The 27,562-nt window shown below is 37.5% G+C and overlaps 3 protein-coding genes across 3 annotated transcripts; 1 reads left to right on the top strand and 2 right to left on the bottom strand.

The window, feature by feature from the left end:
* Positions 1–1,668: 1,668 nt before the first annotated feature.
* LOC147520153 (uncharacterized) lies at positions 1,669–2,853 on the bottom strand. The gene has a single exon (XM_086594247.1). The coding sequence runs from the start codon at positions 2,851–2,853 to the stop codon at positions 1,669–1,671; it is 1,185 nt and encodes a 394-aa protein (XP_086450373.1).
* LOC147520152 (uncharacterized) lies at positions 2,435–5,613 on the bottom strand. Its single transcript, XM_086594933.1, has 5 exons — positions 5,534–5,613; positions 4,294–4,419; positions 3,287–4,185; positions 3,011–3,194; positions 2,435–2,933 (listed from the first exon to the last, which is right to left on the bottom strand). Exons 2-3 carry the CDS (start codon positions 4,394–4,396, stop codon positions 3,596–3,598), a joined length of 693 nt encoding a protein of 230 aa, XP_086451059.1. The 5' UTR covers positions 4,397–4,419; positions 5,534–5,613; the 3' UTR covers positions 2,435–2,933; positions 3,011–3,194; positions 3,287–3,595.
* A 2,891-nt stretch (positions 5,614–8,504) lies between these two features.
* On the top strand, positions 8,505–26,809 carry LOC147520151 (chromatin modification-related protein EAF1 B-like). The gene is given in 24 exon segments (XM_086591638.1): positions 8,505–8,723; positions 9,620–9,812; positions 9,894–9,948; positions 10,043–10,128; positions 10,220–11,696; positions 11,810–11,929; positions 12,097–12,369; positions 13,637–13,828; positions 14,105–14,185; positions 14,774–14,834; positions 14,912–15,483; positions 15,555–15,608; positions 19,334–19,391; positions 19,497–19,690; positions 21,064–21,120; positions 21,199–21,279; positions 21,450–21,587; positions 21,731–21,847; positions 22,536–22,633; positions 22,815–23,030; positions 23,114–23,507; positions 24,537–25,254; positions 25,257–26,264; positions 26,433–26,809. Coding segments are annotated over 22 exon segments (6,114 nt in total). The 5' UTR covers positions 8,505–8,723; positions 9,620–9,669; the 3' UTR covers positions 26,186–26,264; positions 26,433–26,809.
* The last annotated feature ends 753 nt before the right edge of the window (positions 26,810–27,562 follow it).

Genomic DNA, 27,562 nt, shown 5'->3' with positions numbered 1-27,562 from the left:
GCGAGAAAACATGATCGGACAAATAGACCCCAACATTTGGAATGGTTTGACCCTGTGATTTGTTTATTGTCAGAGCAAAACTTAGCTTAATAGGAAATTGTTTCCTAGTCATTTGAATGGCAACTTTGCATCCCCGAGGAGGGGCACGTGGGAATGCGAGGTAGGAAAATTCGATCACCAACGGAATTTCGGTGACAATTTCTGCATCAATTACATGTGTGTCAAATCCTCTGCATATTAGTCTTGTTCCATTACATAGGCCATTTTTAGGATTCAAATTTCTTGTCAGTATAATGGGAGCCCCCAACTTTAGCTTCAATTTGTGAGGAGGTATACCTTTCGGATTGCATTGAATTCAAGTATTCTTGCTGGTATAGACCACGAGAGTCATTCTGAACTGAATCAAAAGAGTAATATGTGACTTCATCACCGGGAAATAGGTCAATTATTTCATCATTCAACAGTTGTACCGTATCATTCTTAGGCGTTACTATCGCCCTACTGGTCATGTAGTCTTTGTTACCAGCATTTCTATCTAATCCTGGAAAGATTTCATTTATAAGCTTAAGACGTGAATGCTCATTCTCCCACGGAATGACAATATCTTTGGGCAGTTCAATGATGTCAATATCACAAATAATTGGCTGAATCCCATCGCCGATGGCCATGAGTAACTCTGCAAAGGCTGGGTCATTTTTAGCAAGCATATTTTCCTATAGACGTAACACACGAACTTGCTCCCAAAGTGGAGAACTTGTTATGCATGCATCAATAGTCTGTTCCCTTGTACCACGAGGAACAACTGGCAACACCTGACGAAAATCTCCACCCATTACAAAAACTTTCCCTCCAAATGGTAAATCATCGTCGTAATATCTCTTAAAGTTTTTCTAACGCTTCAAACGCATAACGATGTGCCATCGTAGCCTCATCCCATATCGGTATGCTTTGCCGTAACAAGCGCCTAAATTGCCAAATTTGCTGATTTTGCAAGTGGAAGTGGATGTAATTGGAATTGGGATTTTGAACCTTGAGTGGAACAGATGCGACCTCCGTGCATCATGATAGCAGCAATTCCCGAGGTAGCTGTTGCAATAGCAATCTGTCCGTTGCTACGGAGTCTTGCTAAAATTGACTTGTATAAGTATGTTTTACTTGTTCCGCCAGGGCCATCAACAAAGTATAGCCCACCATTCTTCTGCTGAACAGAACTAAGAATCTAGTCAAAAGCAATATTCTGTTGTAGGTTAAGCTGACTTATAGAAGAAAGATCTTCTGAAGTAACGGGAATAGAAAGTTCCTCTGTGACCAAACTTGATATATCCTCTTGGTCAACCTGATTAGAACGCATTTGGGGCAAATCGTAATCTGAAATTGACTGTCCATATTGTTCCAACAACAACTTAAGCTCGCTTAGCAAACGATTTGTCACATAGGTTGTGTCAAAACTCCCTAACGCGTAATCTTCGGCCATACAGCTATTAAATTCATTCCACAAAATCACGTGACTCGATAGGATTACAATAAACCGTAATTGTAACAAATAATTGCCGTAGAGAACATGGCATCCGCAGTCCGGATGCTTCAAGTAAACATTGATTTAACGCCATCGTCTCTTTCTAGCAGCCCCAATTCCCGAAAGCGACTTCTTTGAATGTAGGGTATAAATTAGATCCAACAAAGGCGCAAATGTTCATATGATGTTGGGCCTTTGACATGGTTCAGCAGCATCCTCAAGTAAAATCTTTCACCTTCCATAGGGGAAATTGCAAATAGCCTTCCAATGACACGATTTTGGCCAACTCTTGGTTTCCAATGCTTAGTTGACTTATCCCACACATAATGCTCAGGAATTTCATGGTAAAGATATTGTCTAGCAGCAACGCGTCCACGCTTATTCGCGACGGAAAAATCGGTTAACATCGTGCGAGAGTTCCTATCATCAGCCAAAAGATCCTCAATCAGCTGGTTACCTTGATAGGTTATTTCATGCATATTTGCCATGTGGACTTGCAAAGAATATACTGACGGGTATATTTGACTTAGTGGAAATTCGAAGATTCTCCAAAGGGCTTCTTGCGGGCAAATCCAACGGCCATCTACAAACTGCTTTATTTCATCTTGTTCATCTCTATTTGTCGACATAACTTCCATCGCTACTCGGTCTGACCCCTTGTAAATATACTTGTACAAATACTTGACGCTTTTAATACTCGAGCATATTTCGACATTGATATGGCAGTTGAACTTTTTCAATAACCATGGATTATAAGGAACAACCCAACGATTATCTACACGATAATGCCAACCATGATTCTTAACAATAGCAAAAGCGTTGTTGTCCCGCCTCATATATGTAGCATAAGAATCACTGCCTTGATTAGTTGCTGGAATGAATTGTTTTGGAAATTTTTTTGAACACTTTCGATCTCTCATGCAGACACAATTAGGATTAACATTACCGCATGGACCATGTATCATGTGTTTAACAACAATCTCATATAGTTCGCTCAATAGCCGGATATGAATTTCTGCTCTAACAACTCGATCGTAAGCATCTGCAGTAGTTAACTTGTCAGCCTCATCAAGGATTAGAAGGATGTGCGCATGCGGCAACCCTCTTTTTTGGAATTCGACTACATGAACATGTGCTGCCACTTTTCCAAGGATTCCTTTAACGAACAGATCATTTTTCAACTCTTCTAGCTTGGCACGGAAAATCCTGACTATCAAATCTGGTCTATCATTTGGAACCTGGCCTTCTAACAACTCAGCTTCGATCTCTGACCACGATGGATTGCATGTCATTGTGATAAACAAATCTGGTCTCCCGTACTTTTGAACCAATGCCATAGCATCATGATATCGACGATGCATGTCACGGGGACAGCCCAAAAAAGTGGCAGGCAAAATTGTTTTGCGATCGACATTGCCTTCAATTTAAAATAAAAAATAAATTAAAGGTTTTCCATTTGACTAAATTTAATAAGTTTTTAAATTCAAAGTGTACCTGAATGAAGTTCCCCCGAACTTAAAGAGTCTTGCAATCCTTGATAAAGTTCAGCCCTTATTTCTTGCTGGTGATCACGTATCCACCTCAATCTTAAAGTTGATATTTTAACATAGTTGTCGACTATGTATTGTTGTAGAAGACGACCACTACGGAGCAAAAGAGAAGGATCATGTGGGCGAATCTAATAAGGGAATTACAAATTAGTGGCATCCAATTGGGTAAAAAAGCATGTATATATAACATAATATTATAAAATGTTAGCAAGAGGCTTACTTGTAGCAAGTAACAATAAAATTGTTGACATGTAAGTCGGGCCCTATTGGAACGAAACATATGTAAATTCCATCCTGGACTGCCATGAGGGAGTAGAAGAGGGTACTGAAGTGGATCATAATAGCCCTGCATTAATCGGCACATTTTCAAATTCACCAGAAATCCTTTGGGCTATGATGTCGCGTTCATTAAGGTTACTTGGATCTTCACTACCAACTAAAATCGCAGCTACTTGAGAAGACATAGGAATACTATATTGATGATTTCCGGTTGGGTTATCTTTAATAATCAGCCGAACATTTGGTGATGCTAATCGTTGCGATTAATTGGCCGGAAAATTTGGACGTATGGATTCTCTTTTAAAACGTTATGGATGATAGCCAATACCCGTCGGTCTAGTACTCCATTTTCAGCCATCCGATAATCAAGTTCATGATCTGTGTCATATATATACATTTGTAGAAATCTGGGTCTGTGTCCTGGACTTGGTAGTAGGCCACCAATACGGTGATAAATAGCACCACGAGCTTTATATGTGTAAATTCCTTCCCTACCATCAGCGAGCGCATCGTCAATGTCAACGCCCATAGAAGTGAAGGAAAAAACATGGTTGTACGCACGTATGTTTTTCCTAAATTCAACGCCGATTGTTGCTTGAGATGCATATAAATTAATCAAATCAGTTGGCGCTACCATAGGAGGTAAAGTAATTGTCCCATTGGAGCAACATAAACTTGGTGGTTCACGATTGAATAATTTTGCTCGACATTTAGAACAATTCCGAGGTGGTGGTAAACGATGTGTGGCTACAGTAGAAGAGTCATCATAGCCTCGAGCGCAGTTATGATTACGCCTTCTTCTAGTCACAAAGCATGCTTGTCGACTATTCTTAACGCCACCTGAGGCAAAATGCTTTCGATAGTTAATATATGTATTACATAAACCAAGTAACTTAATGCAAGTAAATGGCTTATATAGATATTCTTAATTTAAGCAGTGAAGCCAACCTTGCACAGCGACAGAAGGTTCTCTTAAACACGCGTTGTCGCCTCCAATTCCATCAACATCTATTACAGCATAAGCATTTATTAATGAATCAGTTGTAACCATGTCTCCATATTCGTCGTCAACATCTGTTTATACAAAAAAAATTAAAGTTATACGCGATACGTGAATGAAAAAATATTGAGTAGTTATCAACGCAACCATAAGTTTGGATGTATAACCTACGAAAGGCTTGCCGTCACTGTCACTAATGTTATTAATGCCATTCCGATCTGGATTGATGATATTGATATCATATTCGTCAAGAATTTCATCAGCATGAATTCCTAAAACTTAACAAAGTTACATTTTATTTTGTAAGTACCACGGTATAAATGGAATAAATCTTTTATCAAGACACAATGGAATTGAAATTGCAGCGGAGTAGTTGGTAGAAGGGGGTTTAGCATTACCGTCATTGCTTGCACTTGCGGCTGCAGTTGACATTGCATCGATAACGCTGGAACCATCGCTTCCCAAGTTCTGAGCATATTGTCGCATATGAGTCAACCTTCTTTTGCTGTAGTACGATCCACCACAGTAATTGATCGGAAATATTTCTAGGTTGAGGTCGCAGCGAAGTTAGCTTCCTCGAGTAATGCACTGTTGGAGCCGTAATGATACATTATAATTACTGCTTGCACAACCAGATCTGTTTGGTGCTGCTTCAATAAATTCTGAAACTTCGTTTACCAAGTTACGAGCATAACGCCTTATATGAGTTAAACGACTTCGTTGCGTAGGTCGACCATCACAAACCAACTGGTTTGCCATATTTCTTGTTTGGTGTTGTACCTGAGTAACCACCTGAGGCATTAAATTGTTGGAGTGCAATGATTCCTCAGTGGGAATCAAGCGAGGAACTGCCCACGTTATACGTATGCGGTCTCTTTGAGCAGTTATTGCTTCATTTCTTTGTCGTCGCATTCGTTGGTAATAATTTCTTCGTAAACGATTTCTTCTCTCGGCTACCTGTGTTGAATCCATATTAGCTCGCCTCTCTCGTTCCCTAATCCGCCGATTTCGTTGTTGTTGTTGTTGAGTACTATCATAGCTTTGGAGTTCTAAATTTGAATTACTTCCATTCAAATCCATATGCTAATGCTAAACAAACGGCAATACAAAGTAGAATGATTCAAATTTCACCGTGTATCTAATTTGCTAATGTTTAAAAGTGGAATACGATTAGAAATACTTGTGTACCTGAAATTGCGCTAGAAACAAACTTGAAAGATTTGGTGACCCAAGCATATGAGTTCAGTTGTTTCTCGTTGAAAACAATCTCACTCGATTATCCACCCAAGACTAGACTAGGCCCCATGAGGTAAACCTGTATGACACTACTTATTTGTCAATAAAAATCCTGAGGAGAGAGGTAAATGGCAACAAAAATTTCATTACGGCCGATCCAACCATCTTAAAGCAAATTTCCCAATTGTTAGCGTAAAATAGTTATATGAAAATAATATAGCATATCAAACTAATAAATAAGTATATAAATAATTAATGTCTCATAATGCATTTGATTTTAAAAAATAAAGTCAGACTGTAACCAGTATGTAGCGTGGTTAAGGTGAACATGTTAGCTTTAGCTATTCATTATTTTTTTGCATGCAATCTGTATGTGATGTAGTGATACAATTTAATAACATGCCAATTTTAAAGTGCTACAAAGTCAATAAAGCAAAATGGCTAAACAATATTGTTGCCAAAACTATCATTGAAAAATCCTTTTAAGCTATTGGCTGAAATATTGTTAGCGGCAAGTCAAAAAAAAAAATTCAATCTTCAAACAAAGCCCAATATGCAAAGTAGCTAAGTTTGATATGATAGTTCATCAATCTGAATCCACAAAATACAATTGATCAACCCCGACACTCTATTTTTTTTTTAGGAACAAAAGAAGCTATGGTCCTATAACACATTACATAATTAATTGTAACATAATAAACATTTGATTGTTCCTGATTAATGCACTATGATCATATACAGTTTTTCTACCACAATGTACTATAACGTTTTTTGTACCACCTTTGTATTGCTAGGTACCAAAATTATGTTAAGTAAATTTGAGCAAACGAACAGAAAATTACCTGAAGACTACTGAGGTCAAGATGGTTAGTTCAAAAAAGTAAAAAAATGTCAAAACAACAAATGTCGAGATTGAGTCAAGTAATTTTCCGCTTTAGGTTTACTTATCTAAATGGTTTTCATAGTTGATGAATTAAATTTGGGTAGTTCAAATCGACGTCAAAGCGTATTGAAATGGTGGTAAAAAGCTTAACCAAACCGCAAAAAATGAATTCATTACAATTTAAATAACAAAAGAGCTAGCGAAAAAAAAAAAAAAAAAAAAAAAAACATAAATTAGTAGATACCTGGAGTGTTTGACGATTACAAATAAACATTGTATAGCATCAAAATTTGTTTTTTTTTTGTTCTGCATAAAGCAGTTTAACGACTTTCTTATCAAACACTTAGTACGAATGCTGCGCTGAAGTGAGGCAGGGGCAAGTATTTAAAGAGGAAAGAAAATAATGGTGGGGATATTAGAAAAACTTTAAATGTAAAGTAGGTTTGTTGTTTAGTGACGGTGGGGCTGAAAATAGTATACTGAATGAGGTGCTTCAAATTTGGAGAGGTTAGATTAAACATTGTTTCCACAAGAGAAGTTATAGCCACAGAGTTATACATCCGAGCGGGGCCCCCCCCAGGAAGACTTTTAGAAAATTAAACAGATAATTTATCGGAACAAACAAATAGAATAAATAGGAAAAGCATGTAGGACTGGTACTCATGTCTAATTTGCACTGCTCAGATGCGTTAAACCCTGTGGAGTGGAGCGAAGCATAAAAGAGGCGTACATTTGATGATAACTTCAGAAATACATCAAAGCCCTCTGTATATGCACTTAAATTTGACTAAAGCACAGGCTAGAAATGAAAAGCAAAAAGTAAATTACAATGTTCTCCCTTTGTTAGCCAATGTTTTTTTTTTTTTGCTCAACATTTAGTAAGGGCAGCACGCGGGTATAAAAAGGCTGATTACTTTTAAGGTGCCAGGTTATTTATAGTAGTAGTGATATTCAATTCAAGTCTACTGCCATAGTTCACATGACCTCAACGTTTGGCGTCCGAGTCTATGTTGGAGCAAAAATGACATCTGCATACCATTCAATTTTACTAGCATTTAGATAGACAACTCCAGTGGACAAAAGCAAGTAACCCTCGCGTACGTGGTGTTTGTCTCATGTTGTCATTCAAATATTACACCGTGAAAATCTTTGGCACCATTCAAAATACTCTCAAGCACTCGATCGATCTTAACTCTCGAGTCCTCACATTTATTTATTTTATTTTATTTTTCTCTAGGTTTTGATAATCATTTATCACATTTATAACATCTCTACATTAAGTAGTAGCAAATACATTTAAAAATCTTCCCCTGATACTTTCTAGTTCCGATAATTCCAAACCCCCTATTTCTACTTCTTTAGACCACCATATTTTCTTCGGTAAACCCTCTAAATTCGTCAACAGTCCACTTTTTTGAGTACCCATTTAGCTAGCTTTCCCCATCCACAGGTCAAAACATAATAAGCCTACACAAGGAAAACATATAGTTTTAGCAAAGGTGTTCACTGCAAGTGCACAAACTGTTCGTGTTAGAAATAACAATATGAGGATGGAAAACTTTTCAATTATTTATTATGAACGAACTTTTTATTTTATATATGTATATATAACAGATCCTATACTATAAAATATATTTAGTAAACTTCTATATCTATATATATTGTAAAGTGTAAACTACCCTGGGACCATCAATGTCAGAAGGATTTTGTTGGTTTCCATGACAGAGTCCTGTCTACGTGCTAATAAGATGTTAATTTGTGGACTATAACGAGGTACATACCATTGAATTGTCTTTATATACTTGGTCTCTTTTACGATTCTATTTTATCATCATCACATCACAGCCGAACGTTCCCATTTGTTGCACTGGTTTCCAAAATCATCTTAAAATCACAACTCATTCTCACAACACTCTCAACTCAAAACTCCTACTCACTCAGTCACTCTCTCTCTCTTCTATCTGTGGATACCAACATAAAAGTCACAATAAAGCCCATTCCAGTCTACAAAAGAAACAAGGACCATCCTATTGGGCCTATATTCCCAGTCTGTATACAACTTTACAAAATCGGGTCCAAAAAACCCAACAACAAATCCTACCTGTATCGGGCTAGGGCATCGAATCACAAAATAAAAATAAAAAATCATCTTCTTCTTCGTATTCATTCATTCACTCATTATTATTATTCTAAATATTAATCAAAGCTTCAATTCTCAACAATTTCTTTAAACAGCACCACTACCTTTTAAAAATTTTGGTGAGTTTTTTTTTTTTTTTTTTTTTTTTTTGCACCTCTACCCCGGCATGCGGTTGAATTGCTTAAGATGTTTTAGTCTTCGATCCGTTTTTTATTTCATTTTTATTTGTTTAATTTCAATTTTCGATTGATTTTTTCGATTGAATTTTGGGATTTTTTGAAATTTTCAGGGAAACCCTAGATTTTGAAATTGGGGAATTTGGGATTCAATTCGAATTGAATTGTGGTCTAGAAGTGGTGGATTTTTTTTATTGGGAATTATAATTGCAATGTTGGAATAAAACATGGATGCCCTAACCCTAACCCTAGGTTTTTGGGCGCGAGAAATTGGGGATTTTTAGGGAGATGATTTGGTGGCAATGTGTGAAGTCAAGTAAGGTTATTTACGTCTAATGCATCATATCAGGGCACTTTGTTTGATCATTGAAGTGACGTAGTGTTTGAATTGACCTCCATTTTGCAAATTCAGTAGGGCATGCATTTTTTGTTCATTATACAGCATTGCATTAGGTACTAGTGTCCTTACTTGACATGCACTTACTTCTAATGCCGAAGTTAGAGTTGCCCAAGCTTAATTTGAATTTGGGGTTATGTTTCATTTTCCCTCTTATATTCAAATTAAAGCTCCTGTGCCTTAAGTTGAGCGAATAGGAGAGCATGTGATCATTATCTGTGTCGTACTATATGTAAGGTGTGGAGAATTGAATCCAAGCGTTGGAATTTGTTGTTAGTTGATCATGCATTACTTAAGTATTTACTGTATGTGTATACTATTTGATTGTGAGGTTTCATTGGTTTGTACTTGTAGCTCTGTTCGTTTGGCGTTGTTGCTTGGTTTTGTTTTCTGAAATATATTTAGCTTCTTTGGCTTTGACTGATTCATCTCCGTGTTTTAGAAATTTGATGGATTGGGGGAGGCTTTTGTAGCAGTTGAACCATAAAAGTAATGCATGGGAACAGTCCAGAATTTGTTGTCTTAGTAAATGCAGAGGTTGATTCCATGGGAGGAGTCATTGATGGCGGAGTTGGAATTGACAGCAAAATCTCTCCACGCCGAGCAGCCATTGACATGGCTCAGGCACAGTTGAGGTAATTGATTACATTCATATGGTGCACATCTACTGAGAAGAAGCAATTTACTTAGTGTGTGTCTGTGCTTTTTCGTCACAGGGTAGAATATGATGTTCGTGAAGAACGAAGAAGGGAGTTAGAATTTCTTGAGAAGGTTAGATTTCTTATGCTGTTGGTTTGTGTGTCATATGTAGCAACTATATGTACTTAGTTATATTCAGGTGGTTTAATTCGTTTATGCCTTGCAGGGGGGCAACCCGTTGGATTTCAAACTGGGGCCTGCGACTTCAATTAGTGTTCAATCTACGTCAGTGGCTGATCAATTTGTTACTAGGTATGATATTGTTGTTTATAGCTATATAGTCTGAGCAGTTAAATAGTAAATTATGAATATGTATTTTTATTTGTATTTTTTGCTTGTACAGTGAAGCAAAGGACAGCTTTCCGTTGACTGCCTCACCTCGTGGAGATTCTGTTGAGAGTAGTGGTAGACCTGGAGCAGCCTTGGTTCGTGACACAAATACTGCTGATAACCTCTTGCTTTTTGATGGTGAAAATGATACTGTCGAGGGGGAGAGAAACTCCAAACCTCGTAGTAGAAGTAACATTGCTCAATCTGAACAAGTATCCCAGATGGATGGCTATCGTAATGTACAGGAGCCAGAAGACACGGGGATGTTGCGGTTTGTGGTGAAAAATCAAGCGTATGCTCGGAGAAATAGGTCAAGATCTAGCCGTGATAGTGTTCGTGGATGCTCCACTGATTTTACTTCAGTTTCTGACCGTAATGGCTCTTCAGTTTTGCGTTCTCGCCCTGCATCTAGGGATACGAAAGGCATTGTTGGCGAAGCAAGTGTGGAGAAGGACCAAACTGTAAAATCCGTTTGTAATTTAAAATCAACAAATCCTAATGGCCACGTGGTTGGCAAGAATATGGGTTGTGATAATCAGTTGGGTAGGGAATCAGATGTCCGACAGTCTCATGGTACCGCTTCTGACTCGGCAATAGTTGGTGAAGGTGAGTCAGATGTTGCTGCTTCCAAAAGATTGTGGGGTAGGGATCATCAGCAACGCCTTTCAGTGGATGCTGACAAACGTCCTAAACCCACAGCTTCCATGACAACTGATAATGTGGGGGAAAAGGAAGGAGTTTCATTTGCTCGTATTCCCTTGACAGCTTCAGCTATGGTGGAGAATGTAAGTACTGCCAGTCAGTGCAATGGGTTTGGTTCTAATGTAAATGAAGTTGATATGCTAAAAGAAGGTGGAAATCACAGCTTGGCCTTTGATGTAGAGGGTATTGTTGACCCAGAGTCCTCTATCCAGAATGGCCTTGGAGTAAATGGGAATACATCGATTGATCAAATTCCGACTTCAAGTAGAGTTGATTCTCCTCGAAACTCCAATAAGGAGATACCATTAGTTGAAACAAGTACTCACAAAGCTGGCAATAGTTTAGTTAAAGAAAAGAGTGATATCAAAGGTGTTGAAGTTCATGCTGAAATCAATGATCGTCATAAATCTGTTTCTTTAAATTCTAAGAACAGTGGCTCATCTGTCAAAGTTGAGGAGGAAACAGGTGAGAGTAGACCTGGGATGAAAAATGAGTTGAAATTTATCAGTAACCTTGATAAGTTGGACCATAATGACCATGTTGTTTCAAATACTGATGGGAAGACATGTGATTTAGTGGTCGATGGTGCAAATGTCAAAAGTACAGGCTCATGTCCTCAAGTTAGACGGCCAAGCACCACTGGTTTTACCAATAGTGATCAGCCAGAGGTGAAATTGTCTGGGAGGGGTTTGGATGCGTCAGAGCTTCAAATCTATGAGGAGAGCCAGCTTAAGTTGGCCAAAAAGATGCATGAAGATTCTATCATGGAAGAAGCAAGGAGTATAGAGGTTATTTGTGATGCTTTTTGTTCCGGTCTATGTTCCAATTTATCAAAAACATATATCTTGAGTATTTGTTTTTGCCTCTGGACTTCAAAAGTCTCACATATTTTTGAAAACAGGCTAAACGTAAGAGGATTGCTGAGCTGTCTGTGCGTAATTACCCTTCTGAATATCGACGAAAATCACATTGGGACTTTGTTCTTGAAGAAATGGCTTGGTTAGCTAATGATTTCATGCAGGTCAGTTGGTTATTACATATGAATGTAGTTTCTAATCCTACTCTTTTCTTGCACTTTTAAATTGTTTATTATTATTGTTATTGTTATTGTTTTGTTATTGTAATTCCAATTGTAGTTATTCTTAGAATCTTAGTCTCATAACTTTTTAAAATTAATATTTTGGACAGGAGCGTCTCTGGAAGACAAGTGCTGCATCTCAAATATCCCATATGGCTGCTTCTAATGGACGGTTGAGGATTAGTAAACGAAATGAATGTTGTGGGCCGAAACAGATTGCTCACACTTTGACAAAAGCTATTATGCAATTTTGGCGCTCTGCGGAGGAAATCTTCAGTACTAATCCTAGTATTGGCTTGGAGGAGTGCACGTTAGCTTTGGTAGGATTACAGAAGGTTGACAGGGACAAAGTTATGGAGGACAAGATCAGAGATAATGATGTGGTGTGTAATAATTTCTTTTTAACCAATTCACCAATAACTGCTGCTGATCTGCTGTTTCCGTGTATCAGTTTTTGTTTATTGAGTTGGTTATTCTGGTTGATGCTTGTCTCTATTGCATGCCATTAAATAATTGTTTGAAGTATAATTGGCATTTGTTAGGAGAGTTTGTCACGTCTCAAGGTTTTTGGGGGTGGATGGTGTTTATCTTTTTGGGGGAATTTTCACCTACTTTACTTTTCTTGTACTTGTAGGTCATCGCAACCTACTTTTTTCTTATATAATACTCCACTCCACCGATCAAAGAAAAAAAAAACTTAGGGTTTTTGGCATTCTATGGTTGCCCTAATGGTGTTGTTTCCAAAATACTGTACTTTCGTTGAAAATCCAAAAAGAAAGAACAAAATATCATGCTTCCATGTATCCTAACAGTAAGTGTACTCTTTTTGTTGTTGTTGAGATAAGAATAGTAGGAATGGCCGAATAGATTGTGATACCTTGCGAGATTGCTTACTAAGATATTTAAACTAAGACCCATACTTCAATATTAAGTATTCATATTTGGATCGAACAAGAACGTAAACTTAGTCAGTTCTTTTACCAACAATGCCTTAAGAGTGATGATTGCTATGTTACTCTCTGTAATGTAATTTCCTAAATTAATAAAGAAATTCTGAATTTATTGGAATATATTGCATGTTGTGATTACCAGTTGAGAAGCCGAATATGGCAATTATTTGGTAAAGAAGAATCTTTTTATGCTAGGTGTTACTTTAAAGCTGCTGAGGACTTGGATGGTTTCTACTATCATTTTTTCCTTTCTTTTATTTTTTAGTTTTTTGTGTAAGTTATTGATAGATTAATTTTCTTGAGAAAGTAGAGTGCGATACTTTACCCTCTTTAGTGATGCAGGGATAATTTGCAAATAATTTTGATTTGATATTAAATTTTCCAACAGTTGCTAATTTTGAATTCTTCCCAATTTCGCACATTTTCTTTTAAGCTCAAATTTCTGCTTGATGTGTAAATCAATTCGTGAAACTTACTAACCAAGATGAGTAGCTTTATAGATAAATTGAAAGCCTGGAATTAAACACTGGGTGGGATACATTTACTTATTACTCATTTTTGCATGTTTATGTTCTATGTTGTAGTTAATTTCTAAAAATCATGGTGTGAGTAATTAGTAACACATGTCTATGTTTAATTGTTTAATTAAATATTGCATCAAAACGTCTTGTCTTCCTTAACTATGTGGTGGTCTCAGCAGGAGGCGAGCAGACACATGGAGGAACAAAATACTGTAAAATGTCACCGACTAGCAGTTCAGGAATATGCAGTGAGATTTTTGAAATACAGTAGCTCTTTTAAGTGTGCAGTTCAAGCGGAAGCACCAAAGACTCCTGATAGATTATCTGATTTGGGCATTGTGGACATCTTCATGGAAGATCGGTTCTCAGAGGTGTGTGACCAATTCTTTCTTTCAAGAACTACAATATCCGTTTTATGCACGTACTTGACTGTATAGTATATTGGATAGAGATCTTCTCTCTCGCTCTTCTTCCTTGTTTTAAAAAATTACATTAGAGGTGTTATTTTGGATGACCTTTTTGTCTTATTCAGTACTATTTTATTGTAGCGTTGCAGTATTAGGGCATGAAGTTTTACTCATTACTTTTTCCATGCTGTTACATAATTGCTTCATTCTCTTAATCAATTGACTTTTTCTTTTGGGCAGGAAATTCTCTTCTATACTGCACCCCCTGGTGCAATGGAAGCATACAGAAAATCTGTGGAGAACTATTGGTCCCAATACGAGGTAATAATCCTGTGAGCATGAATATGTTTCTTACATTGTGATTGTTATTTGCCTATAAAATATCTCTGTTGCACACTTTCTCCCACATTTTGTCCTCATCTACTATGGATCGAGAAATTTAAACAAAAGAAGTGTATCAGGAAGTGACTTTTAGCTTGGGATTTCATCTGTATCATACCGATTATTTGTGCATATTTACGACGTCATGACTCATGAGTGGATGACTGTTTAGTGCCTACGAAAAGAATTGGTTAGAATTGGCAACTGTCCATTAATTCTTGCGCTTCATAGGTTTATCAGGTGTGTGTGTGTGTGGTGGTGTAGGGGGAGGTGGGATCTTTGCCTCATAAAGTATATCTACTTATGTAATTGAATCAGAAGTTATTCAATTGAATTATTTTGGTCTTGCATTCTGTAATATAACAGAAATATATTTTGGTATTCGTATCAATTAGATAAATGAGTAGTCATTAAAATTCTATGACCATATTTATGTGAATAATCATTCCAGCATAGAGGTGTCTTTATTAACTTGTTCTTGCTTCTCTTTCTGCTCTACCTTACTCATCCTAATGGCATGACTCTCAGAAAACTGGCGGGAGCACACATACTGAGGAAGTTGAGACATCTATATATGGTGCTTCAGAAGGTAATACTCCATCTGTAATCCCCCCCCTCCCAACTGTTTGAGTCGCTCATGTTTAATATCATGGTTATGGTTTTCAGAGCTTGGAACTCGAGACAATCTGTATGAAGAGGATGAAGGAGAAGCTGGTGCTTATTATTTTCCTGGAGGTTTTGAAGCTAGTAAGTTGTCAAAATCTGCTCAGAAGAAAAGGAAAAACTTACAGAAGTCCTACACAAGGTCGTATGATGTTGGAGCTGATTTGCCATATGGGCAGTTTGTAGAAAACAAAGTAGGGACCCAAAATTCTTTGATTTTGGGCAAAAGGCCTCCCAACAACCTAAATGTTGGTTCGATTCCAATCAAGCGTGTGCGTACTGCTTCACGGCAGCGTGTTGTAAGTGCTGGAGTTGCTGGTGGTGTACAAATTCCATGTAAAGCTGATGCTTCCAGTGGAGATACCAGTTCTTATCAGGATGACCAGAGTATTGTTCATGGGGGATCTCACATCCGGAAAACTCTGGAGGTTGAATCGACTGGAGACTATGGAGAGCAATTACCATTTGATTGTACAGAGGTATCAATGAAACCTAGAAAGAAGAAAAAGGCTAAGCATTTACTTCACAAGAACTCGTTGAACTCAACAGAGAATGGGGGATATGTTATTGGAAAAGTATGGTCATTTCCTCTGTTCATTTTCCATAATGTCACTCTTCAAGTTACCTGAATCCTCTTTTGTTGCAGGGTCCTCCATATGAGCACAGATGGCAGCTTGATTCCATGGTTGAAAATGAACAGGTGAACTTGATTCTTTTTATTGAAATAAGGTTTTTTGATCTCCGATGCATATTTTTTCTCCAACAGTCCATCAATCAGCTGACTTTTTTTTTTTTTTTTATTGATAATAAGTTTCTGTTTTTTTTTTTTTTTTTGGTTTAATTTTTTTTAGTAACTGTGTTTTAGAAGGTTCATATCTTTCATTTGTGTAATTTATGCTGTTTATCATCTTCTTAAGATTGTTTTCTTTTATGGTTTCCCTTGTCCTTTTTTTCATTTTGAGCATTTGCACAATGTGTAGTCTTGCTATTGGCTCATGTCTTGGTTAGCTCCAAACTACGTGATATGTATTTGGAAATTCCCCTAAAGTACCTTTTTGGTTCTGCCTTTATTGAAGTCAGAATGCTAGAAAGATAATTGGTGTAACCTCTACTTTCTAGTTTAAAAGAGGGACTGGTAAATAATAGGCTTATTTAACATAAAAAGAGTTGTAATGGCCCATAAAGCTCAGTATTAGAAAAATCCAGCATATTTATTTTTACTTGGGGAATTACAGTGCCTAAAAGCAATCACTTTAGCGGATGGTTATTTTTTTTTTATAGTTTGTCATAATTTATTCGAAACATTTATTGCCGTTTAAATATAAAACGTGTTAGGATGATTTTCCATGCAATATTCGTGTCTCTGGTCAGTGTGTCTCTAGTACATTTTTTTTAAACCAACAAAGTTTAATGAAATGGATATGTACCTTTCTTCCTATTATACCAGATAATTATCATGTTATTATAAAAGAGGAACTCTTCATAGGGTGTATAATCTTTCTACACCGCTTTTGGTTCAACTTTCTATTTTCTAAATGCTCATTTTTAAAGCTTACATAATCTTTATGTCAATATTTGCCATTAATAAAGGGAACCCTTAGTATAGTGGTATTCTTTTTGGTTCCGGTGGCAGCTTTTATGTATTTGCGTGATTTGAACAATATCCACCTGAGATGAGTAAAGAATGTTTTTGGAAAGAATATACATATCCACGTCTTTAGGTGGATATTGTTAAATTGTTTTCCTCAAATTTCCTGGATTGTGTCTGCTGGTTATTTTTGGAGTTATTTCAGACAAATAGGATTGTGGAGTTCATTACTATTACTTTACCCGAGACTCATAATATTTACATAATGATGCTATTGGAAACCTTTAAAGACACCTACTGAATTGGTTGATCTCTTATTGAAGGTTGTCCTTGACCTTAACTTAACTACTACAAATAATGTTTCATGCCGCACTAAACATGGTTTGGGTTAGGAGAGGGCTTGTAAAATTTAATACATGTGTTAACAGAAAGCATGAGAAATGCAACCATTGCAAGGATGACCAACTGGCCAGGCCTTTGTTATTGATTTCAACATTTTGGGAACAGTGTGTTATGATGACTTTAATTCTATTTCCTTATAAATAGATTCTTCCTTTTATTTTAAAATACGAGGAAATGTGTGTGCAGCTCTGCTTAATGAATGGAATTTATTGCATTTCCATTTGTTAGTAGAATAATTCTAATGGAAGGTATATTGCTATTTTGGAATGGGAACGTGTTTCGAAGGTAAGAAAGTAATGAGTAAATGCTCAGCCTACTATCTCTGCCTACTGATCTAAAAAAGAAAGAAAGTGTCAAGTGTGTTTGTGTATGAGTCTATGTCTGCATATTATGTTGGATTGGTATGGCGAGAAAGTATACGGTATGGCTGCCAGGTACACTTTCAAGCCATGAAGTTCTTATTGGATAGGCTTGCGATTCACTGTTCTGATCAATGAAATGAAGCGTGAATAGAAAGTATGTAAATTGACAAATAGGCGCATGACTGGAGGGTATATATGGTGGACATGTTTCCAAGATTGTGGCTGTGGTTCTTTTTGGTTTTCCAAATGATCAAATACCATAACTTTGATAAAAGTGAAGGGATTTGGATGAGATTTTTTAAAGTAAGATTGGTGTCAAATTTGCTAAGACTTGTTAGGCACATGCCATCCCAAAGGTAAACAACCTGAGTCACGACAACATTTGTTGGAAGTAGGTAAACACATGCCTGAGGCACGTTGAGATACTAAAAGCATCTAGGCTTGTGACAGAAGTTACAAGTTGTGCAGTAGGCACATCAAAATGTCTTAGGAAGAACGCCATTTGAGGTGAGTGTAATGTGATTAGCTTATTCACCGTCAACCACTTGTTTATGTGATTCAGATATATTGCTAAATTATCTTGAATGCTGACGTTTATGTTCTACTGTTATAGATTGAGTTGCGAAGATATTGTGAAGTGACTATGAATGTTGAGATTTATTTGTATAGACTAGTAGATTGACTTGCAGTAGTTTGTAACATCGAAGATAGTAAAATTGTCGGTTAGTATAATAAATCACTTGGCATTTATGTCACTTGACAATTTGAGTCATCTCTATGAAGACCTGTTTAAACTTCCAAAATCTTACACTGTTAAATCAAAAATATTGAAAGGTACACAACTGGAGGTTAAACTAGGCACCAAAGCACTAGGGGGTATGGGATACTTGAAAGGAGGATTAATAGTTCCATTGTATTAGGCGGGTGCTTGTGTGATACTACTCAAGAGTCAGATAATATCTAAATAGTGTATTTCTAAAGCATTATGTTGTTAACCTCACATTTGACGGCATTTATAGAAACTTATTTATAGCAAATCTTTATTAGGATTTTAAGCAGCGCGTTCCATTGTTACTACTTTTATCTAAAAAATATTAAAAAAAAAACTCTGTAGGCTCTGCCATTTATTCAGTCACGTATAATACAAGTTTGAACCTCTTATTTTTTCCCTAATTGCTGTAGATTGCTTGAAATTTCTTAGTAGATTATCTTTTGGAATATCTGTATAGCCAACCTTTTAACAATATTTTCATACAAGAGGTTGTAAAGATATCATAAAGATTTTGTGTTATTGAAGGATCTTTGTCTAGCAATAAACTTTTGCTTTAATATTCTAGGGCTTCTTTTATATTACATTTGTCATTGTTTATTCAATTATTTGTGGGGTGTGGGGAAAGAGTTGAAAGTATTTAATAGCGGTTTAATCCTTGTTAAGTATGGCTGACTGTTCTCATTAAATTAGATGATTTTTAGTAAAACATTGGGTTTTGAACTTCCAGGCAGTTAATAATTGTATGGAAAGAAGGTGCTTGTGTTTTAAATGAAACTGTACTTTAAATTCTCTTCGAAGATTTCGTTCAGCTTGTTTGAACCTTGAAATAATCAAACAGTATGAAAATTATTAATAGGATTGACGCCGCATATCTGTTAAGTGTTAGTCATTTAACGATGCAATCACATTGTTTTGATCCTAAATCCACAATCTTTGAGGACATTAACTTCATCCTAGATTCTGAGAGATTTAACTGAATGGTGTTTGATGTAATTGAGAGCTTTTGATGTTTTTAGTTAGAGGTAAAAAGCTTTAGTATTTACCAGAAATGGATCATCATGGGAGTTAGTTGTATTTAAGTGCACCGGTCATGCGAATGCTGTAAAATTTTGCAGACAATATGGACAATGTAGGACATTTTTAGATAATATAACCAGTTTCTGATTTTTTTTTAAAAATTGTGTCATACTTATTGGATGCGATGATCATTGTTGTGAAATCTTTACTAACTTCCTGTGTGTGAAGGTTGTGCTTTTTTTCCATGATCCACCACATTTTGATGGTCTGTCTTTGAAATGCAGAGGGATTATTCAAAAAAGAGATTGGGCAGTCATGTTTTCGAATCCAACGGAAACAGTGGTACTTTTTTTTGTTTTTCTCTTTCTGTAAATGATTTAAGCAGTTTAATCAACGTAAGCATTGCATAGTTATTCACTACTGAAATGATTAATGATGTCTCTAAAGGTGTCTTTGGTCAACATGCTACAAAGAGGCCTAAGATCTTGAAGCAATTACAAGATACTTCTGAAAGCATTACTCCAGTAGCTGGGACAGTTCCTTCTCCAGTGGCTTCCCAAATGAGCAATATGTCCAATCCAAATAAGTTTATGAAAATGATCACTGGCCGGGATCGTGGCAGGAAGATTAAAGCACTGAAGGTAAGACCTTGTTACTGGATAGACTGGTTTTGTACTATTGTTATTTTTTTGTTCTCACCTTTTCTGTTCAGTAAGGGGATTATATTACGAGCAAAGTAGAAAGAGAAACCTAGAGACTCGTGGAGGTACTTACTGTAAAAATTGGACGACTATATATTGAAAAGATGGTGGAAATGGTATTGGGAACTGTTAGGATATGATCCAGTGTTACATAAAAATCATTGTAGTATATTTCCGCCGTGAATATACCTTGGTGATGCTGTATACCTGTTTGTATATATAGATAATTATTTTTGGGAGCGAAGTAGTCATCTTTAGTTTACTCAATAAATTGGAAAAAAAGGAAAAGCCTATAGGGCAACACCTTCAGCGGAGGATTCTACAGGGTTTTGGTCTTGGAATCCCAATTAAGTGGGCATTGTTCTGTTATGTTTGATATGCACTGCGTTCTTGTAATCTTGTGTATTTCCTCTTTGGGATCAACTTAATTACCACTAAATGTATAGCGAGTTATATGTGGGCATCTGGCCCATGAAGCCCTTAAATTACATTTGGATGGTGTGGAATGGCAAGTTGGTCATAGATGAATATGACAATTGTATAATATAGTTAACACATAGTCAGGGTGCCTAATCAAGTAGAGCAATCTTAATGTGGTTCCACATTGTCTTGATTAAGATCTTGGATTCTCACTAAACAAGTACTGTAGAGATGTGAGTAACCAACAAATGGATTTATTGTTACTATTTTTTTGGGAGCTGCTGTGGAAACATGTTCAAGCTGTCTTTGCATCTTATTGGAGTCATGTTTCTTAATTTTGCTTTGCTGTTACGGATTGGAAATGATGTTGCAATGTTGGATATGCAGAAAATGTATAATGAAAAGTGGTAATCATCCCTCAGTCTAGAAACTTAATTAAAATTTATCATCTCTTCCAAACTTTTTACCTTGGTTTGTTAACATGTTCATGTGGAAAATTGAATGAAAAGTCATTCCATACCACAATCATTCTTGACATGATATATCTGACATGGGTCTTTTATTCTCATTGGAACAATCATGTACCACCTAACTTTTCCAGGCCTTCTAATAGTTTAATAGGCTATTTCCCTAAGAAGTTTTAATGGCATTGGGCTGGTGTATTATTTTATTATGCATTGTGGAATTGAGCTTTAGGCTACTTGGTTTTGAATTCAGAGCCCCCATCAAAAAAAAAAAAAAAAAACAATCCTCTGATCTGTAAAAATGTGCAACCAGCTAGATTTTGCTGCCATTTTTATTTGACTGAGATAGTAATGGACTTCCATCCGATTCATTAGTTTTAGCATTTTTTTGTTAATTATATATTATAACTTGGGTGCGTAAATTTGTAGCAGACACCTGCTGGGCAGTCGGGGTCTGGAAGTCCCTGGTCTCTGTTTGAAGATCAGGTGATTGTTTCTTTCACTTTAATTACCTTTTTGGCTTGTTGTGCTGTGTGAAAGGAAGTCCTAAATTTATTTTCTCAGGCACTTGTTGTCCTTGTACATGATATGGGTCCAAACTGGGAGCTTGTCAGTGATGCCATCAGTAGTACTCTGCAATTCAAGGTATACTGAGTTTGGATTTCATATTTCTTATTCCAAATCCTTATTATCTACCTCACTTTTCTTATATCTGTTCGAAGACATTGTTATTAAACTTTCCAAAATTCTTCTAATTTCTTCTCTTCGTGAAGAATGACAAAAACTAATTTGATTTTCCTGTCTGACTCTTACAGTGTATATATAGAAACCCTAAAGAATGCAAAGAACGCCACAAAATTTTAATGGATAGGAACGCTGGTGATGGGGCTGATAGTGCGGAAGATTCAGGGTCTTCCCAACCTTATACGTCCACTTTACCGGGCATTCCAAAGGTATGAATGTTTGAAACTGTTGCGAAATTTGAATTGTGTTTTGGATTTGGAGCAATAGATTCCATATTTTTTATTGGCACTTGGCACTTGGCACTTGGCACTTGGCACTAATCTTATTTTTTGGATACCATGCCACTCATCAGGGCAGTGCCAGACAATTGTTTCAACGTTTGCAAGGACCAATGGAAGAGGATACTCTGAAGTCTCATTTTGAAAAGATCATTATGAGTGTGCAGAAACAACATCCTCGCCGGACTCAGGTTTGTTTATAAATATTGGTTCTAACCCTGTACTATCATATGTTTATCAAAGTGTGTATACCTAGCATGCCTCTATTTTCAGGTTACACTATTTACTTAACTTAAATATGTTGTTTGGAGAGTTGACCACAGAGATTGATTGGTTAGCTTAGAGCTTCTCCAATGCAGGCTGCTAAAATCTTTAGCTAGTTCAGCTGGATTAGTGTCAAAATTGCCCTCCAATGTGGCAATGTAACTTGATAAATGTATTAGTTTTGTATTTTAGTGCTAGAAACTTCTGTTGGAAATGGTGCTAGTTTTGTACTTTAGTCCAAGAAACCTCTGGCAAATTCTTTTCATACCACCACATGATTATCTTTGGTGTCGGTGTCGTTTCCACTCCTTTTTAGAATTGGCATGAGAGTTACTTCTTGGTAGAACACAATTATGGATTCTCTTGTAAATGCCTTCAGGTGCTACCACTTGTTTGCATGTTGATATCTTCCATTTTTCCTCAATGCATGGTGTTCGTGTCATGCTGATCTAGGCTGTACAAATTGTTTTGCAAGTCAACATGGTTTAGACATCCTAATGTGTTGTTGGATGTTTATTCTTCATCTTAACATGCTAGCCATGGTTTCATTAAATTATTGATTTATCTATTTACTTATTTTTTGTTTTGTTTTGTTCCCTTTCGTTTCTTCTGAAGAGTGATAAACAGGGGACAAAACTTGTACCAGTTCACAATTCTCATATTGCTGCTCTTTCCCAAGTCTCCCCAAATAACTTGAGCGGAGGAATTTTAACGTAAGTCCTTGTGTTTGTGTACTCCTAGAATTTGGAATCAAGACGCTAGAATTTGTGTATTCATTTATCTTTTATCAATATTTACTAAATCTCCTGGGGGTATTGTTTTGTATGTTGATTGAAGTCTCTTTGGACTATCTTATATGTATCCATATTGAGTATTTTATTTGATTTAATGAAGGCCTCTTGATCTATGTGACACAACTACATCAAGTTCAGACCTTGCTCCTCTTGCATATCAAGGTTCTCATTCTAGTGGATTGCCCATCTCAAACCAGGGTCCTACTCCACCAGTACATCCTACTTCTGGTGCAAACTCCATGCTACAAGGATCTGCTGCCATTGTCCATGACAATAGTTTGCCATCACCATCTTCTGCATTCAACACCTCGGCCAGGTATGTTAGATAGCTATTGAATTTCTTTGCCACCCTTAATTTTGTTCATTCATGCTTACCTCTAGTTGTTTATCATATCTAAGGGATGGTCAAAGATATGGTGTGCCGCGACCAGCGTCGGTATCGAATAATGAAAACCAAAAGATGCAACCATACAATCAAATGCTTCCTAGTAAAAACATTCAACTTTCCGGCGTGGCTACTCCTGGGTCTTTACCCTCTGATCGTGGCGTTCGCATGCTGCCTGGTGCGAATAGTATGGGTATGATGACTGGGATAAGAGGAATGACGATGCCTCGGCCTGGATTTCAGGGGATTGGCTCACCAGCTATGTTGAATATGGTCTCATCTGGAACTATGCTTTCCTCCAGTGGTGTAGGGATACCAAACCCTGTAAATATGCACAACGGAGCTGTTTCTGGACAGGGAAACTCGATGATGAGAACCCGTGAGGCTTTGCATATGAATATGATGCGAGTGAGTTATTTTATTTTATTTCCCTTCAAAAATCTGTTTAGAAATGCGGGTGAGGTCTTTATGTCCAGTACTCCAATCGTAAGTTCTAATGTTATTATCTGAAAGGGGCGAGATATTTGAAGGTTTGTTGAATCTGTTGGTATTTCTAAATCATGTTAGAGGCAAAAGCTGTGTCAGTTAATTAGTTCTGGTTTTATTTATTTACTTTAACCTAATTAAATTTTTTTGAAAAAGCCAAAATCACTAGAGGCATGGACACACAAAAAATTTTCAACCCACTTTGACTTTTTTTTTGTGTGTATTTAGGGGGACCCTAATTTCCCATCCTGGGGAAATTAATTGGCTCATCTAGTGGGGGGGGTAATACTAGTTAACCCATTTTTAAAATAAAATCAGGCATGGACATTTGAATTTTCCAGTGCAGTCTGGTATCCTTGGATTCCTTGCTGTGTAAACTCGTTTTATATATTCATATTATTTTCTCTATCCCCACCCGTAATTGTCAGATTTTTCACGACTTTACCTACTCATGCATAGGACATTGCGTTTGCCCCTTATCTGCCTGAAGGTGCTCATTAACTGTCACTTTCTGACCTAAGAATATTATCCTATTGTATGCTTTCACTTATTGAGGAGTGTTTTGGATGAGCAATTTTTTTCCTTCTGCAGTCTTTGTCGGCTTTACCTACTCGTTTGGCTAGTATGTCAAGATGAATTATTACAAGCAAATCCAATAAATAGGAGGGGCAACCTGTCTCAAGCAAGTGTAATAAATAAGATTAGAAACTTTATAAGGACGTGCTCATAGGAGTACACATTCAGTAGTGCGTTGCTCCGTGGACCTAGATTTTTTTATCAAGAGTTTGATATTTGATTATCTGACAAACTAAGAATATGCTTAGTTATCATCTATTTCATAGCTGGCCTTCCAATTCACCTTCCTGTTTTTTGTGTATATTGAGTAGAGTTTATTCTTTGACGGCACCATCGATTCACCTTCCTGATTTTTGTGACTTTATGTCTGTTTAGGCACCAGACGAGCAGCGGCAACTGATGATGCAGGAGCTTCAGATGCAAGTCACTCAAGGGAACAGCCAAGGCATTCCCCCATTTAATGGACTAAGCTCAGGTTACACTAGTCAGACTGTATCTCCGCCCTCTCAAACATTTCCAGTACAACATCCGCAGCAACATCAGATTGCTACCCAACAGCCTCATGTGCTCAGCAACAATCACCATTCTCATCTCCAAGGAAGCAATCATACTGCGACCCCTCAACAGCAGGCTTACTTGCTTCGTATTGCTAAGGAGAGGCAGCTTCATCAGAGGGCCGTGCATCAACATAATCAGCAGCAGCAGCACCAGTTTGCTTCTTCCAATACTACAATGACACATGTGCAACCACAGTCGCAGCATCCTGTATCCTCTTCGTTGCAAAATAGTTCCCAAATTCAGCAGGCATCATCTCAGCCAGTATCGGTGCCCCCTCCAAATGTTCACCACCCGTTAACATCTTCTTCTCCAATGAATCCAGTATCTTCGCAATCCCAACAGAAACAACTTCAGATGGCAGCTCATGGGCTGGTTCGAAACCCCCAAGCCGTCAGTGGTAACTTGCCAAATCAAATCTTGAAGCAGCGGCAGCAGCAACAACAACAACAGCATCCTGGGAGGCACCATCCACAACAGCGGCAACAGTCACAGCCTCAACAGCAGACTAAGCTAGTGAAGGGAATGGGCAGGGGAACATGGTGATGCATCAAAACATCTCGTTGGATGCCTCCCATGTGAATGGTCTCACTATGGCTGCTGGAAATCAAGTTGCTGAGAAAGGTGAGCAAGTCATGCATCTGTTGCAAGGTCAGAGTTTGTTTTCTGGTTCAGGCTCAACTGCTGTTCAGACGAGTAAACCATTGGTTCCTCAACCCTCAAGCTCATCACAACAAAAGCTGTTTTTGCGTTCACCTCCGTCATCTTCAAAGCAAGTCCTGCAAATGCCGTCTTCCACGGATAATAGCAATCAAGGCCAGGTACATCCAGTTTCTTCTGGCAATGCCCAACAACCAGTTCTTCCATTAGCTATGCCTCCCCACCAGCAGCAATCACTGCATAGACAGGCCAGTCAATCACAACAGACTATTCATAGACTGCTTCCGCAGAATCGTCAAGCGAGCTCTGATTCCTCCATTGATCAGGTTAACCAGCTGCCTGTTAATGACACTTTTCACATGTCGACGAGCACTGATTCTACTAGTGTTGTGCCCGTCACTTCTTCAAGCACTCCTCCACAGTGGAAAGCACAGGAGCCATTTTATGATGCAAGTACACCAAATGCAGCTAGTCAATTGGCTTCTATTGGAAACCCATCTTTGCCAAGTTCATCGGGGGATGAGCCAATCACTTTGCATAACCAGGGAATAAGCCAAAGGCAGTTCTCAGGTGGCATTCCGATTCATAATCAGAATGTACAAACACAATGGCAGCCACAAAAGCAACCACTACTGCAATCATCCCAACAATCATCTCCTCCACTAGCACATCCACCACCACCTTCCCAGCAACCGCAATTGCAATCGCAGGCACAGCCACAACAACCACCTCAGCAGCATTCACCACAAAATTCTCAAGTCGAGCAAGGTGGTCTATGTGTGAGGCCCACCAACTCTGGACCAGGTTAAACACCAGTGTTTGGTCAGTTCACTGAGTATTGAGTCCATTCAGGTTTGCGTCGCCACACCGGTGTGACGCTGTGTACAGGTAATCTGGAGTTCTGATTTATCTGCTTATTTTTCATGGTCAGGTGATATTGTCCTTGGGAATTTACTTATCTTTGGGATATGTATGTTTTGTTTGGTAGGATTTTGTTATTTCTTTGATTTGTACAAACATATGAAACGTGACACGTAATCTTTGGTTTTCATGCAGATTGAAGCTTGACACTCCTAAACGGCTTAACAATAGATGGGGAGAGGTGTAAGGTGCGATGTGCAGGTTTTGGTAGAGTTGAGGGAGTTATTGAATAGAACTCTCTTTCGGTGCCTTTTGGTTCTTCCTTGTATATTAAAAGTATCATCTTGGCTGTGGGAGATATAGAGATAGAGGGATAGAAGTAAGTGTACAGGGATGTTGTCCCTACTCTGTTCGCCCCCTTGAAATGTTTTTTGTCTAGGGCGTTGATGGGGATGATTTTTCCATTTTTTCTTGCCCCTAGGTGGTGCATGTATCATTTAGGTTTTGGATTAAGCTTGTAATGTACAAAGGCTTCTATTTTAATTAGCACGCCTTTGGGCATTTTTGTGAAATGTAATTTATTTTAGCCATGTACAGGGATGACCAGCTAGGTGCAGGTTAGCTTACTGTCCAGGATCTGGAAATGATAACCAAAACAATCTTGTAGATAGATTCTCCTGGAGCTGGATATTTTTTGTTTCTGTAGTGAATTGTGTTGTCACCATGTTTGGTGTCTAGGCACATTGGAACTTGAAGTCTGTAAATTTGTTTCATGTGCATCTTTACTGGTTGTCTGAATACCTGATAACCCAAGGCCGCATATTCCAATTTGCAGTTCTATTTTACTCCAAGATTTGATGCTCTGGGTTTTTGGTTTGGCATCCCAAAATGTAGGTTGATAGCTACAAAATATCAGTCTCAACCATGGTGCAAACTGCAGAATGACATTTTGGTGTAAAACTTTGAACACCAAAAACAAGTACTTATAATAGATGAGGTCGCTCAACTTGTAATAATACGTCCGACCAAACGTTGTCCGAACTGTGTCAGGAATTCGATTGGGTCCGTACTATGTTGAGAATATTTGAATTTCGTTAAAATTTAACATTGGAGCTGGGGGAATTTTAACAATTATGAAATCTCAAAGTATGGGTGTTACGAACCAGTTTTTAATATCTTCAGAAATTTGGTTACTCGCTAGTTATAACCCATTTATAATTGCAATGGTTTAGGGCAACAAGCAGTTTGTAGATGGTAACGAAGAGGCAAAAAACGTGTAGAAACCGAGCAGATGGATGAATCCTGGAAAAAGGACACCATTTCCA

Source organism: Coptis chinensis, chromosome 2, assembly GCF_015680905.1.
Source record: "Coptis chinensis isolate HL-2020 chromosome 2, ASM1568090v1, whole genome shotgun sequence".
NCBI lineage: Eukaryota > Viridiplantae > Streptophyta > Magnoliopsida > Ranunculales > Ranunculaceae > Coptis > Coptis chinensis.
The sequence above is the reverse complement of the archived record's forward strand: the minus strand, read 5'-3'. Positions and strand labels throughout refer to the sequence as shown.